This window comes from Chelonia mydas, chromosome 17, assembly GCF_015237465.2.
Source record: "Chelonia mydas isolate rCheMyd1 chromosome 17, rCheMyd1.pri.v2, whole genome shotgun sequence".
Classification (NCBI taxonomy): Eukaryota; Metazoa; Chordata; order Testudines; family Cheloniidae; genus Chelonia; species Chelonia mydas.
The window spans coordinates 2,124,684-2,141,592 of NC_051257.2; the positions used below are offsets into that span (position 1 = coordinate 2,124,684).

Genomic DNA, 16,909 nt, shown 5'->3' on the forward strand with positions numbered 1-16,909 from the left:
ATGGGGCTTTTACAGTCCTCACGGCCACCACTTCTGAGCACCCAGATCTTCAGCTAGTGTCACGGGGAGCCGACAGCAGTCAGCACTTTTAGAAGCCAAGCCCCAGACATCTCACCCACTGCCTGCCTTTGCTCAGGATACTGCTTGACCATGCTCGGCTCTTAAGTGGTCTTGGTTTAATGTAACAGCTCATTGTTACTTATGTCACTGTTTCATTTTTTAAAATTCTTACCTTGCTTTTGCAAATTCCAAATAGATTCCATTTCTGTGAAGGCAAAAGAGAGAGAGAGTTAGTGTTTTGCAGCACTACGGTACAGTTAGTGAAGCTTCAGGACATGCTTTCATTTTCAGGCTTAGCACTATACTAGAACTGTTGCAACAGAGGGGAATTAGGCCTGAAGGATCTGGTAGTCAGAGGCCTAGAAGCAGCTGCAATGCAGCCTCAGAAGTTAGAGGCCCAACTCCGCATCAGAAACGAGATGTGTCACTTGCCACTTTCCAGTCTTACAAATCACGACCCAACTCAAAATTTACTAGACTGACTGGAACACCCCATAGCAGCAACTATTACAACCTCTACAAGTAGCCTGAAGTTCTGATTTTTACGAGTAGACAGTTACAGCATGTGAAATTATAACTGCCAGAAAAAGTGTCTCCTGGTTCACAGCACAGACCTGCTGAAGCATGGCATACGAAATGGTATTTGACTCAGATCACCATGAAACCAGTAAGAAGCATTTCCGCAAACATATTAGAGAACGAGGACTTGTCTACACTTGAAATGCTACAGCTGCACCATGCAGACACTACCTCCCATCTGTGTACGAAACCTATCTCCCTGAGAGGCCGTAGCTGGGTGGATGGAAGAACTCTTCTGTTGACCTAGCACTGTCTATTTTGGGGGTTAGGTTGGCTTACCTGTGCCACTCAGGGGCGTTGCTTTTTCCACACCTCTAAACAATGTAGTTAAGATGCCTTCATTTTCTAGTGTAGACCAGGCCTGAGACACAAAAGTCTGCACAGAAACACCAAAGAGATTGCCAAACTACTTGCTCAACATACAGCTTTCGTTATAAAAGCATCCTGGAGCCAATTGAAACAAACGCTCACTAACAGAAAGCACATTTTCTATTTATCCAACCCCAACAAAGACATACAGTGACGGCGCTTTTAAATGAGTCTCTCCTACACAAATTCACATGCAGGATACCAAAAGCAAGAAACACAAAATGTGACTTCTGAAAGGAAGGCAAACTATATTTCATAACAGATCTTGAGTCCTCTTGAAAAGAAACAGGGTTATTCATTTAACTGGTCTTTATTGTATGGCTTCAAATATTTAAGGAGGTTTATTTGTGTCTTAATATTGGAAGTGTGGCTGTTATTACTTGTGGGGAAGGAGCAGATATGCTGCAAAATAAAATGAATCAGCTTTAAGAATTCTTTTCCGAGAGTGAAGCTAGTAACTGCTAAGCGGGACGTGGATGGGAAGTGGGGCCCACAAACACTGGAACTAGACAATAAGGAAATTAGGCAGCATGGGGGGGGGGGGGGGGGGGGGGGGAGAATACCTACAAAATTAATGGATTTAACCTGGTACATGCCAAATGCCACCTCAATCAATTCTTTGTACTGTTGTTTCCCCACCGGTGTTTTGTTTGCTTATATGGCAAGCTCTGTGGGCCAGAAGTTGCGTATCAATACATGCAGTGAGAACTCGATAATATTTAGGCCTTTTGTAACAAAGCCAGCCACAAAATTTTACTAGGCCTGTTATTTTCATGTCCTCATAACAACAATACTCTGCGCTCATCAGATGACACAAAGTGCTTTACACAAGATTAACTGAGCCTCACAACCGCCTGAGAGAGGTCGGTGCCATAAGTGACCACTATTCATCAATGCAATGCAGCCTTCTAGGAGGTGAAATGAAGCATCTATCGGAAGTGCAAAGTGGCATTACACTTGCCCATTCAAAATGACAAGGTGCATGCGTCATTTCTTACTGCTAAAGATCACCACCATTACGGACAGTCTTGTCCAGTGGGTGGGAAAGGAAAAAGGAAAAGACAACTGGAAACCACGACCCCTCTTGCTAGCTATATAACAATTAAGTTACTATCAAATACTGTAATGATTCAAATCAGTTACATCAGAAGAGGAGGAGGAGTTCAAACCCCTTACACCACCACTCTTTCATGAAAAGAAAACAAACAGGAAAAGTTCTTGGCTTCTGTGCTTTCATTTGGCCAGGAGCGTGAACGCTATACTACAGCTGAGCATGTCCGACACTGGAAGACGGACTCATACAGGACTAAATGAGAAAGGCAAAAAGTTGTCCGATGTTTGTAATCTAAGGCCTGGTCTACACTACAGAGTTTAGTCGACACAAGGTAGCTTTGTCAACCTATGTAAGTGACTACACCACAATTTCGCTCCCGCCAATGTAGCTGCTGCGTGCCACTGACTTAGCTCCCCCTCCACAAGCAGCACAGAGTCAAGGTCAATATAGTGTCAGTGCAAACACAGACTCTCACTGGCTTTCAGAAGCCATCCCACAATGTCTCACGCTGATGGTACAATCAGTGCAAGAGCTCCTGGTGAGGACACACATGGAGTGGAGCATGGACAAGCAAAAGCCATTTAATTACTGCAGCGGCTGGATGTCAACATAACGTAGGTTGATGTAATTCTGTGATATAGACATGCCCTAAGAGAAAAGGATGTAAAAAGGAATGCAGCTTGCTTAAGCTATGTCTCCACTGCTGCTGTGTTTCAGTGTACACCCCTTCTAGAGCAAGGGGAGGGGTTCTCCTGTCACTGTGAGTAGGCCACCTCCCTGAGAGGTGAAAGTTAGGTTGATGGAAGTACTCTTCTGTCAACCTACACAACTGTCTACACAAGGCGTTAAATTGGCTTAACAGTCTCTCAAGGATGTGGATTTTTCACATCCCTGAGAGACACAGCTGTGCCGATGTAACTTGGGGTAGATTAGCCTTTAGCCTCCAAATGTGATCTTTCTTTTTCTCCCAAGAAGGACAGGTAGAAGGGAAGGGGGCGATTAGAGCAAAGTGTCCTGTAATTCCTGGCTATCTTGAAGCAATGGTTATCAAAGCATACAGTCTGACAAATCCTGAAGAATGAACATAATTTATGAGCTCATCACATTAGTCTAAGAGAGACTGCCATAAACCTGGAATTAACTATTCTGATAAGAAATGGGTTTAAATGCTAAGTAAGAACAAATACCTCTCCTCTAACTGACCTGTAACATTGAAATGCAGTCACCCCATACTATCTGAACATTTTGTTTACCTGCTGAAACACTGTTTCATGAAGGAAAAATACTTCTCTCCCCATTGCCTCAAGAGAGCCAATTACAACACAGAACTAATGAGCTTAATACTTCCATCAATCTTAATGTTGGATTCTTTGTTCAATATGCTTTTCCTAGAATGAACCTGTTCGAGTTTTCCCCACAGTTCTGGATTATCTCAGTGCCTCACTCATTGGCTCTTCATATCTGGCAGCTCAACAAACTGACCTCTGCAGAAAACCCCTTTAAATTCATCAGGACAATAACCAGGGGGTGAAGGACAGAGAAAAAGGAAAGTTGCATAATTTGGAACGATTAGTAGAAGCCTGTTTAGAATTGTAGGCTAAGTCCCTTTGATCTAGCAGCTGATTTCCCGGCTTTCCATTCTCTCTGTTTTGGGATCAGTTTTTATGTACTGATGCTGGTGAAGCATCTGGTCTCTGGAAGTTTAAGATGCTCCTAGCCCCCCTCTTTTTTCAGACACAATAATATGAGCTGATGAGCTGCAACGTCTCTGTGCTCCCCACAGGACTTACAGCAGTGACACAGCTCCAAGACGATCCTTTTATTTCCACACTCGCCTTTCCCTAGAGGAGGCTTCCGTAACCCCCAGAAATACAAAGGAGAATTTAACCAGGAATCGAATAACCCATTCCTTAAAAGCGGGAGGAGCCCCCCCCCCCCGACTCTAAACAAAGATACGTAGTAAGTTCCTGCTCCAGGACCTCAACTGCAAAGCTACAAGAATCGGTGAAGTGTGTAAGGGGGGAGAAAGATGCTGGATTTTCAGGAACAATGACAAGTGAAATGGTGCATCTTCTCCCCAGAGACCCACAAACCCAGAAAGATTTCACTAGCAAACCCTTCCAGGAGAATAGGGATGAGATTCAATGGGTCCAGACCCCTTCCCATGAGGTCTCCCAAACCCTAGGCTCTCCAGATCCCTGCTCTATGAAGCTCTTAAATTCCAATGGACCAGGGCTCAGCTCTGAAAGGCAGGAGCTCCATCTTCCTGGTGACCCTGGGAGATGTCTGGGACAGGGCATTCCAGCAGTGTCCAGTCATACAGCTCAAGATTATGGAATTACTACTTACCTAGGAAAATCGGGAATCCTGTTATCAAAGGCCTCAATCCTACAATTGGACCTGTATGGAGATACCTGCACGGAGCCCTATGGATTTCAATGGAGTTCTCAAGTCCCACACATATGGCTCTGGCAATACGAGAGGGGCCTAACCTAATGGGGGACAGAAGCCTGGATGTGATTCTATATGACAAATTCAAAAGTCAGATTCAAGACTCACTGAATTTGTCATATATAAAGATGGATACTTAACTTCCATAAAATCTCTCCCTCCAGAGAGCCTGCCAGTGGCCAACAGGTTACATATTTCAGTAGTGCTGTGGGCTAGATGTTTATTTCAATTTACTATGTTAACTGTAAATATCCTGCTCAAAACTAGAAAGGAAGCTAGGGAGAGGGAGGCTTTTAATACCAGCTTCCCCGCGGTGGTCTGATTGTGTCCCTACTTACTGGTCGGAGGGATTTATACTACGTTCTGGTTTTGTCTAGGAAACAATGCAGAAGGCTAAAACTGTGTGTGGATCTTCAGTAACTCTGTACCACAGTTCTAGCTACTAATTAATGGATCCTGATCAGCAGGAAAAACACAGACAAAAGGGAGAGGGGAGACTCAGAATTTTCTTACGTTCAGGACCCACAAAAACATAAAAAGTGTCAAACTGAGACCTAACAGAAGGAAAACTCTGTTCTCTTTTTTCAGAAGCAAAAGAGAAAATGGTGAATTCACAGCTCTTGTTTTGTGTGACCCAGTTCACCATTCCAGTGAAAGCCACTAGTGGCCGGCCCACACTGCTGTGCTCTACTTCCCAGACCGCTCTTGTTTCTTCATGGGGTGCAGCAGAGAAGCCAAGAAAGAAGCAAGCAGGAGCACTGGGAAGAACCCAAGGGCAGGAAAGAACAGTAGATATAACTTTAACTTTCTCTCCCCATCTGGGGTCTTCACTATTTTGTAATGAGACTTAAATCCTTCTTCCCTTAACTAACAGTATTCTTACTACATAGCATCCCCCCCACCCCCCCCAAAACCCCAACGCATCATATATAGAGATCCCTGAAATGCAGCCACCTCTGACCTGGAACATGGCAGCTGTTTTAAACACAAAGACTATACAATACATGACCGTTTAGGATATGAAATAAGTTTTTAAAAAGGGAGCATTTAAGCAATCGGAAAGCAGTTACCTCAGCCACCGTATAGCTGGGACTAATATTCCGTACTCTTGTTTAAAAAACAAGGCACCACCAGAATTGGTAAAGACCAGTTTAATCTCAACAAAGAGGTGACACTTCAATAGCCCCTAACGCATTGCCATGCCTGGGTCAGTGCTGATCCCAAGGGAAGTGAAGCCCCCTGCATAGTCAACCCCTCTTCCTGCAAGTCTGGGGTTTATTCAGACTCCCATTCAAAATGACCGTCCAATCTCCACCCATGTAGCAACCAGGCACAATATTTAGCTAGTAAGATCTCATTTAGCACATAGTTCATTCCTTTTACAGTACTGCAGTACATAGAGGAGACGTACGAGTTGTCAGCAAAGAGACAGGTTGTTTAGCTCACCCAGAAGTTATGGATTTGTTACAGAAATTACTAGTTGAAATTCTAGGACCAGTGCTATGCAGGAGGTCAGACTAGACGATCATAATAGTCCCTTTTTGCCTTAAAAATCAATGGAAGCCTGGAGGCAAAGCAGGGAGAAAGACATGAAACTAACTTTCAAAGCATCCAAAAAAGAAATAAAAAGGTGCACAAGTACTGCCAGACCCTCAGCATGTTTCCAGTGCCCGACACCCATGCGCCCAGCAAACTTACGAGGGCAAAAGCACACTGGGTACATGTGAATGAGTACAAACATTCCACTCCAAGAATTCCCATATCCAGCAATAGACAGCATAGCAAAGCGTACCCTGTCCAGAAAGACAAAGCTGTCCGGTGCCTAGAGCACAGGACTAGGACTCAAGTGCTATTCCCAGCTGCCTCTGTGATTGTACTGCTGCGTGCCTCAGTTTCCCCCCGCCCCATCACTAAAAGGACGGCAACATCTTTCAATGGGAAGCTGAGAGTGTTACTCACGTTTTGTAAAGCACTTTCAACTCGTGGATGGAACATACATGTACAGAAAGTATCATCAGAACCATCCTGTGTTTTAGCTTGCAAAGACTCAACTACGAGAGTCACCAGATTAGGATGGAGGACAAATCTGAGAAGCGAGCCATCAACACCTCTCTTGCCAGGTTGATTATTTGCTTTTGAGGAGAGAGCAATTCCCCCCCCCCCCCTCCCTTCCCCCCACCCCCAAAATCCAAACACACTAACTGTTCAGTCTGCACAAATCTCCCCCCAAACTACCACAGCAAGAACAAAAGCCAGGCTTTCAGCATCTCACCACTGGGAGATAGTCAGACAAATCATTCTGTGTTACTGAATAGGAACATTTATCAGGGACGCTGGGAAACTGCACAAGACAAACCGTGGCAGAATCATGGGGAACTTACCATTATTTTGCTGTTCTTAAAACATTGTTAGACATTTTATTAGAGCTGTTTGCGTCAGTGCTCTGGTCTGACTGTAGGCCAACAGAACATAAGCAGAGAATGGTGCTGGTATTTTCATCCACACATGCAGATCACTGATACGGCCCGTGTCCTGTAACTGGATGTGGGCAGACAGACCCTTGCTCTGGTGTGGAGCTCACCAATTTCAATTGGGTTCTGCCTGGTCACCCACCAGGATTTGATCGCAATATCATGGCCTTAACGAGTAATTACTTTTTGCAGCTGTCTGTCAGGATGAGCAGTATGTCTCATACCACTGATCCATAAAATGGCACTTCAGAAAATATGCTCCAAATCACACTGGAATCCTTTCAAAACAAATGCCAACATACAGATGAACCAGGAAGCAGGAAAATGGGAAGACACTCTAATTTGGACTTTGGTTTCCACTCCCCAAACCAGGAAAGGCATCTAATGAGTACTGACTTGTAAATGCAAGCTCAGGTTCCTCCCAGCAACCCATGTCACATGATTCGTATGGCACTGATTACAAGAGCCATCCACCCATTATCTTCTAGGCTGAAGCCAAGATGTCGTCTGGAAATTGGTATAGGAGAAGGCAGGTTGAGAAATCAAGAAGGCACCTGAGAAGGACATTGGGGCAGAGAACTCCAGCTCACCCCAAACACATCCCAGAATCATAATATGACCAGAGTTACTACTCTGGATGGGCCAAAATAGAAAAAGCGTGTGTACAGGTGTGGGCGGAGGGGATGGTCAGCAAAGGAAAGGGAAGAGCTGCAATTAGTTTAGAAGTGCTTTCATTCCCATTCTGCCATTGACAATGATTAGCTCCACCATAGAGCAGGGGAGGGGAATGTTCATCACCTCCACTGTAGCTAGTACTGTTCAGGTGGAGACTGTCTTGCCCAGCTGACCGAAGAAGGGAAGAGATCTAAAGAACAGTGGTAACAGAATGGCTACTTCGTTTCTTTAAAAAATAAATTTAAACTGAGCAAAAAGAAAATAAAAATCCAAGTTTGCAACTGTTGCAGAAATCTCCAGACATGGCAGGATTAGGCTCGTCTGGAACTCTACTTCCCAATGTTCCTGGTTTTCTCTGAAAAGCTGGCCAAGATTCAAGACTCAACAGGTGCAAGGAACACACAATTCTAAAGCTCTGCTTCATGACTAAAAGAAACTAAAAGAAATCCTGAAAGTGTAGATAAAAATAAATTGACAGACACTAGGTTGTTATTCCCAGTGAGAATACTAGAGCATAGAGGGTTAAGAAATTACACTGACCCGGGATAATTTTTGAGTTGCTTAACAACAAACAAAGCCACCAAGATTTCTAAGCTTCACCTGAACGAATTGTGAAGACCTTGGAGAGGTAACTTTGCACTCTCTCTGCAATAGGTCATAATGCATTAAATTTCCACTTAGGCCATGAAAGAAATCTTGTCCCCCACTTCTGAGCAGCTATCATTCAGCTCTCCCCCGAAAGGAATACTTCATGTAAGGCTGCCTGGAGCACCCTTTTTTTGAAGGGGAGGGGGTGTTGGTGAGAAGAGGTAGCAAAAAATAAAAGGGAATTGCCCAAAAGGTAGATAAGCAACAGCAAGCCAAGGGAGCACCTAGCTAACTGAACTGCAGAGCTGTCAAGAAGAGGCAGAGAGCTTGTGAACATCCAGAAACTTCTGAGCCAAACAAGAATGAGGGGTAATTTTAGTCATTTTATTCTATTGGCTCCTGGCTGTAAATATCCATGCCACGTATCAGACACCTAGCTCATTTTTTTAAGAGCAACCCCTGAAGTGTTGTTGGAGACAGACAGCCTTAAAACAAGAGGAACAGACCAGGTAAACCAGTGGGTCCATTGCTGAGCTTTCACCCCCTTCAACATCAGGAAGTTTTGGAAGATCTACTTACCGTACATGAGTTTGACACAAACATGCACCAAAGGTAAAACAGCTGTAACTATTACTTCTACCAAATCTCACAAAATTACCCACATGAATAGAGAAATGAGCACCTTTAACATAGCTTGAATGAATAAATCAAGTAACTGCTAGAGTATTTTAAAAACAAACATTCTTATTCTGCTATGGCCATCAAAGACGGAGCAAGAACGCCGTTCTTAAAAATCAAGGGATGCAACCTTTACAGGGTTGGATTTTCCCAAACCAATTAAGAGAGCCCCATTAGGAAACAACTTGAACCATTACCTTTAGTGTGATATACAATAGCAGCCCTCAGGTCAAAAGAACCCCAGCTATCTTTCCTTTCTAGGCCTCTCTGGTACCTCTGATCTTTGGCGGAGGCTAACAAATTGTTCGTAGGAGAAGCCAAGGGATTCTCTAGTTCATAGTCCTTTGAGAGGAACACTAAAGCACCTTGGCTACTGGTGTCTGCCATTTGCAGGTCACCTATGTGATGTGGCTCCAAAGACAAGACTCCAATCTCACTAGCAGTCCCAGGCTTTATAATACCACTAAGTATTTGAGGGCTAGTCCGTTTTTCCAGCTCATAAGCCTTAGGAAACACAGGTTGTTCAGTTCCTGAGGGAATGATTTCAGCACCCTGTGAAACCAAAGTGGCAGGATATTCTCCTTGAAATGTCACTTCCATTATTTTATTATCTGTTGATTTCCCAAGAACAGTCTCAGGCCCAGCACTGGGCTCATTTATAAATGATAAACCCCACTGGTTCTGGAAGATATCCCCCAGGTTCTGCTGATTTGTCTGAGATGGCAGATCCACCTGTGCTGTGCCCAAAAGCACAGATTGCATATTTGAAGGGTAGATAAAAAGGCTAGACTTCTTTTGTTCAGCGGCTGGTGAAGCTGCACTTATGTCCTGGTGTACTGACTCAGGAGAGGCTGATGGTACAGTACTGGCAGCCATTGTGAGCAGTGGCTGGCTCCCTGGGGAATATACATTCCCATCAGTCCCTGCTAAAATGGGCCCATTTGAAAAGCTAGCAGAAGTAACAGACTTCATAGCAGACATGGGGACTTGGGACAGTCGACTCGGCATTTGGGCCTGTGTTTCTCCAGTAGATGAAGACGACGATGAAGACGACAGAGAAGATGGGTTTTGAGCTGCTTTGTTGAGGTTTTCTTTAACTTTGCTTGCATAACTTATTTTAGGAACTATTTTAGCACTGCTGTTGTCCACTGGAAAAACTGGGGGTGGTTTAAACAGGGTCCACGAGTCCTCTTTTGATGCAGCTGCTGATGCATGCTTCCCCTTGGGCCGGTCATCAAACTTTTTGCTGCTAATCCCAGGTTTGGCATCAGAGTTTTTTCGTTGCACCTCCCCAACCCCAGTTTTCCCACGGCCTGCTCCTCCAGCCCCAGCTTCATACTTCCAAACAGGCTTAGTATTGTCAACTCTGTTTCCCTTTTGTTCACTATAGTCGGTCTTGAAACTCTCAAGTTCCTGTTTTAAGGATGGGGTATTGACCTCCTGTTGCATTATTTTGTCCTGCACCAGATTCAAGTTCTCACAACCCTTGGCACTGTTACGCCTGCCTTTCCGTTTCTTAGGTGTGGTATATCCACTCTCAGACCCACTGCCATCGTTATCTGCCCCTTTGCCTACATAGCCGTTAGTGATATAACCAGAACTATTTGTTACAACACCATTTGGAATAGATACTGCCTCTGGTTTGTCTGAGGATTGATTTTCTCTAAGTTTATTCTCATAAATTTTTTCATTCTTTTTGTCCATACTGTTTTTCTGAATGAAGTTCTTGGGTTTGATTCCAGCTTTCCCAAAGGTGCTGACCTTAACAGTCTGCTTTGGGTTTACATTAGTGTCTACAAGTTGCTGGCTGCCATTTGGTACCCTGGAAGATGGGTTGGTTGTTTCATCAGCACACAGGCCCTTTAATGATACTTCTCTTTCTCCTGCGTTACCATTTAGCTCTCCATAGCCTAAAACAGGCAAAAACAACAAAAAGACAAGAATTAAAAAGTGAAACGTTAAACTTCTGATTGAAAAAAAAAAAGCTATAATTAAACCCCTAAGCATAACCAGCTTTTTAAAAAAGAGTAAAAAGTGTCCACCCTTTGATATATGAAAGCAGGTCCTTACCACTTAATGTCAAAGTAAAGGGTATGGTCTCACCTCAATGATGGGAGTTAAGCACATAAAGCCCACTAGAAGGAAACACTTCTCTATGGACTCTAACATGCAATAGAGCATTTAGCAGGCCTCTGAGCTCTTATTTTTTAAAATAATATATCCCTTTGCATACAGAAAGCAATCAGGCTATTCACAATGCTGAAGAGAACTGCAATGTTATTGTGGATTTTCATATGGTTTGATTCCGATAAGTTTAAGAATGCTTAGGACACTACTACACAAGCTACTTCAGAGTCCCTGTTGATCAACAGGACTTCATCCAATTCAGACACTGATTACATTTCCACCTTGTCATTGTTTCTCAAACGCTGTTTTTTGCACCCAGGACAGAGAGAGACAAACAGCCCTAACTCTCACTTCATCCTCTCCCTAAGTACCACCTGTGATCTACATTTTCCAGTGCTCATCAGCTTTGGAAATGCTTTTAGAAAATTTCCCTTTGTAATGTTACCTCACTCCATTTCAGAATAGTGTTAGAAGCGATAGGAGGCCCACCACTTCCCTGCTTGAGTTATCAGCTTTAAAAAGAAACAATCTTCAATTCTTCAGGTGAACTTTTCCATCAGTTTCAGAGTAGCAGCCATGTTAGTCTGTATTCGCAAAAAGAAAAGGAGGACTTGTGGCACCTTACAGACTAACCAATTTATTTGAGCATACGCTTTCGTGAGCTACAGCTCACTTCATCGGATGCATTGTGAGCTGTAGCTCACAAAAGCTTATGCTCAAATAAATTGGTTAGTCTCTAAGGTGCCACAAGTCCTCCTGTTCTTTTTTCCATCAGTGTGTGGCCAAGCCACTGAAAAACTACAGTATTAAAAGGGCATCCTGTGGAAAATGGAAGTATTGGCAGATCTGGATTCAGGCACAGAAAACAGAGGCCCTTACCTAGGTCCCCACCTCATTGAATCATGTGATTACGTCAGAATCTCAGCTTTCATCAAAAGAAAAAGTAGGTTTCTAGCCCTTGTGGTTGTAAAGAGAAATTCAAAAACATGACCAGGTGCAACTGATGCATTGATGTCTGCAGAAAAGCATGAACTGTCGCATGCACGTCAATGGTGCACAACTCCAAGACCTACCGCTCTGGATGGCCCCACCATCGCCACATCAACAGAGGACTAGATTTGTGACCGGGGAAGAATGCAGTGGGCTCAGTCCACCCACCATAACAAGTAATGGAGTTCCCTGCTGCCACCCCTTTGGAAGGGGGGGCCTGCTGGAGCTCTTGGGAGGAGGAAGGGGATCCATGGTGTTGCCCCCAACATTTTTTGGGGGTGGGTGGAGTGATCACTACTGCCACTTCAAGGGCAGGTGGGACCAGAAGGGTCCCCCCGCCATGTCCTGGCATCTCCGGGACCTCAAATTACCTTAATATGGCTTGAGTGTGTCGAACTTTTCAGATGCAAGAAAACCCATGTGTTCTCCTCAAGAGAAAACATTTTGAGCCTGATTCAGTTACACTGTTGTAAAAATGGAGTAATGCAGGTGACACGCTGGTCTAGCAAGTTCAGAACAAATATTTTCCAACAGAAATGTTGTTATTCTTCAACTGCTATGCTAAAAACTGTCACTCTCAAAGTTAAAAAAAGAAAAGGAGTACTTGTGGCACCTTAGAGACTAACCAATAATAGACTTCCACTCCATACGTTTAACCATATTGGTTAGTCTCTAAGGCGCCACAAGTCCTCCTTTTCTTTTTGCGAATATAGACTAACACGGCTGCTACTCTGAAACCTCTCAAAATTAAGGGATCTTGCATCCTAAACACTCCTGCCTGGTCTACAACTAAAACTAAGGTCAACTTAGCTACATCGCTCAGGGCTATGAAAAAGTTCAGGCCCCGTGCAACACAGATAGGTCGACCTAACCCAAACTGCGGATGCAGCTAGGTCAGTGGAAGAATTCTTCCATCCATCTAGCTACACCTCTCAAGGGGGTGGCTTTACTACTGCTACAGAAAAACCCCTTTTATTGCTGTAGCGTCTACACTGCAACGGCACAGCTGCAGCTGGGTTGCTGCAGTGCTTGTCGTGCATACAGCTGCCACGCATCCGAGGGTATGTGGTCATATCTTGTGGAACTCTGAACCATGGAGATTCCTGCAAGAACCCCATCGCTCAGCTTGCTGAGGTAGGTTAAACAAGGTAAGACACTGTGTGACTATCAGCAACTGCTATAAATTTTCCAATAATGTAATTGTATTTATATTGTTGACCATAAATACTTCAACCCAACGATGCACAGATTGATGGAATTCTAACAGATGAGCCAAGGATTGAAAATTAGTTTCAGGGTGACATGCAGAGAGCAAGTCTTTTCAAGGATAAGATACCGTATAAGGCCTTTTGTGACTCAGATTTCTGACATCACTATTTAATAAAACAAAATAAAGAGAATGATCATAAGACCACTATGCATCAGGAGTGAGAAAAACTGTAATGGATTTTGCTTTTGACTTTATTAAGAGTGTCAACAGTTTAAAGTTCCAGTTTTCAGGCATTTACATGAACGGCCTAAATTCTCTCCAAGCTAATGCTTGGAATACAAGGTCTTCGCTTCACAGCTGTAAAAATGCACTTCAAATAGAGAAGCTTATTCTGCCACTGTCAAGTTTTAGAAACACACAGAAGTATGTTTCCAGATGTTTTGTTTGGCCATGAGACCCCAAAGAAGACCTCAGAAGGGCATTTTTAAACTGGAATTTGACAGGCATTAGTCCAAAGGCACACTACAGCTTCCAGATATATTGGAAAGTTAACTTGGGTGTTATTTTTATTCAGTTATTTTGCTTAATAGTTTGTTTCACCATATACCTAGTCAGTCCCCTATTACACTCACCTGCAGATGATTGTGTAAGACTCATTAGCATGCAGGTTTGGGGCACCTTGACATCTATTTTTGATACAGTCCAAGTCCCTAATAGCCTTTTGGGTAGCCAGCAAAAGAACGTTTTGAAAAGACTAAATGCACATGGCATGCTAACAGCTTTCTAAACTTTACTATAACATACCATTAAGTGTTCAAAACTTTCACAGGCATCAGTAATACAAGTTCTAAAAACAAAGCCCTGGCCACACTGAGATTTGAAACCATGACCCCAGTCCTGCAATGTGATCTGTGTGGGTGTGGAGTGGACTCTGTGTGGGTGGGGATCAGTCTGCTTTAGCTACCACTTTTCTGGAGAACCATGTTTAAATACTGTTCTTGGCAGAAAGATGCTAACACAATTCCAAATTTCTGTGCTGATGGTCTTATTCACCCAACATACAAATAACCTTCTGTAACAGGGAAATAGGTAAGTTTTAGGATTATTTTTATTTTTCTGTCATTAAAGTGGTTTGTGGGCCAGAGAAATGTCTGGAGACTCTTCCCTTCAGTTCCTTGAGAATAGAATTTAGGAATCCCAGTCCCATGCAGAGTCTAATGAAGTCAACAGAAAAATTCCAGAGTGACTTCAATGGATTTAGGATCAGATCCTTACCCACAGTTTAGTTTTCAATTAATGGAAGTGAGGTATTTGGAATGAATGCTCTGAAGGACCATCTGGACTGCCAGTTATAAAATCACTTAAAGACCAGTCTCACACCATTGAAGGCAATGGGAGTTTTTCCATGGACTTCCTTGGAAGCAGAATCAAGCTCCCAGAGAAGTGGCTGGGATCTCTACTTTTGAATACAGCCTTCCTTCCACTAATACAAGAGCTAGGATTTTACCTGGGTATTGAAAGGAAGATATTGCAGAGCAGTTGCAACATATACCTAATTCGCAGGCAAAGTAAGAAAACCAGAAAGGAATGATTTTCTAATCACAACGAGACAATGTGCTGTCACTCTCCCAGGAAGCTTTATGAAGCTTAAAATACTGATGCTGTATTGTGTGGAGAATTAATGAATGTGTAGTGTTATCTGTGATCTTATATCACATTTTCTAATTTGGCCAATTGTTTTTGTTACGGACAAGTACCATTACATTTTATTTTTAAAATACACTAGCTAGACAAAATAATGCCGGGACAGGGGAAGAGATCTGCCAGCACTTGGCAGGACCACTTACACCCATGCTCCAAGCTCAGTGGTGGTGTCATGGTGGCCATGCTGAAAGCCCACATCCTGAAGGCATAAGTGAAGGTTATTAACCACTCTTGTGCTGGGGATAAGAGCAGCATTAGTTCTAATGAGAACACACATTCTTATATATTATAGGACCATTGTGGGAATTTACGGTTCATTTAGTTTTAATTCTTCAATAAGAAAAAAATGTCCTCTGTGCACACAGTCATATCATAACACCAGCCAACAGTGTTACTGGGTTTTTTAGTAGCACAACTATACCACCTCAGCCTGTGCTCTCACAAACCAAGGGTATGTCCACACTACAAGTGCTACAGAGGCACACCTGCAACTACATCACTGTAGTGTAGACACATGCTACAGCAACGGAAGGGTGTTTTTGATTACTGTAGTAAATCTACCCCCTCATGAGGTGGTAGCTAGGTCCACAGAAATTATTTCATGAACATAGCTGCACCTACAGTGGGGGTTAGGTCGACCTATGTTGCACACTGTAAAATTTTTCCACATCCCTGAGTGATGTAGGTAGGCTGACCTAAATTTTAGGTGTAGACCAGGCCAAGGAATGACAACATTTGGTCTGTAGTGGCAGGCGGGTACCCTACTTCTAAAGGTGCTGATGACTGAATAAGCCATTCAGTAGTAGAGGCATTAATTCAGTACAGGCCAGGATAATGCTGGGAGGCGAGAGATGCACTGCATTGGCCGGAATTGCCATCTATGGCAAGAGATGAAAAACTAAGGTCCTGACCCCTTATGTTATTAATGATACCCTAGCCCTGGTGAAGAATGTACAGTGTGTCCTGGCCAAATTCAAATGTGTCTAAGGTCTCACCCATAGTTTCAAATGAATATGGGATTCTTGACTTTGCAGCCTTAAACCATTATGTAGGGTTTCTGTGTTATTTATTAAACTACTGCACCCACGAGGTTGCAGCTTTTCAGTGGTGATAAAATATACCCAAAAAGCACTAGAGATCTGTGAGACTGAAAGACCCCATATTGTAGAGAGTTTTATTTCTCAGGTCCTAATCCTGCAACCAGATCTGAGCAGGCGGGCCCGTATCCCCATGTGGAGTCCCATTAATTGTGATGAAAATCCAAATGAGTCTAAGATTCCACTCACAGAATCAGGGCCTTAGAAATCTATTGCTGTTATGTTATTAGCAGAGTAATTTCTTTTTGAGCCTTCAGCAAATACAGAACACCAGCTAAATTTTCTCATAGAGTCTAAAGAATTCCCCAGTTTCTCCAGACATGGAGGCAAAGCTGCCATTGCCTGCATTTGAAGGGCACAAAAGGTTTCCTGAAGAGTGGTGTTTGAATGCACATTGCACTGAAATTTTATATTTCAATGTGATGTTCTAGAACCTGTCACAAACATGGAGCCCTAATAAAATCAATTTAAGCTTAATCCTGCTTACTGAAGGTCTGACTCCAGAGAAGCGAGGTGCTTCCCTCCAATCGCTTGCTAACCCACAACCCAGTGTTTGTCTTCACTTACAGTGGGGAGCTTTCGAACAAAATGTACATTAAACAAACCTAAGGTAAAGCCTGTACCTCTCCCCTTCCCACCCCCTCCAACTCGGATCGGAGGGGAAAAGGGCCAGTCTCTACTCGGCTCACACAAAGGACTGGGGGGGAGGCTAAACATAGCCATCTTTGCTGCACAAATGAGTACCTCCATGCGGAATAAAACCTCCCCTGCCCCGTGCCCCCAGGCCCGGGGCCAGGCCGCCCAAACGCTGCAAGCCAAGGCGCTGGGCGGGAGCCGGCCCCTGCAGCCAGGCTGA

At 43.6% G+C, this 16,909-nt stretch overlaps 1 protein-coding gene across 1 annotated transcript in view; it reads right to left on the reverse strand.

Moving 5' to 3' along the window:
- Positions 1 to 16,909, reverse strand: part of NUFIP2 (nuclear FMR1 interacting protein 2) — a 29,400-nt gene that overhangs the window by 10,803 nt on the left and 1,688 nt on the right. The window contains exons 2-3 of the mRNA XM_037880570.2: positions 9,123 to 10,835; positions 233 to 265 (exon numbers count right to left, since the gene is read on the reverse strand). Coding sequence (XP_037736498.1) covers positions 233 to 265; positions 9,123 to 10,835 — 1,746 coding nt within the window. The remainder of the gene's footprint in view (positions 1 to 232; positions 266 to 9,122; positions 10,836 to 16,909) is intronic.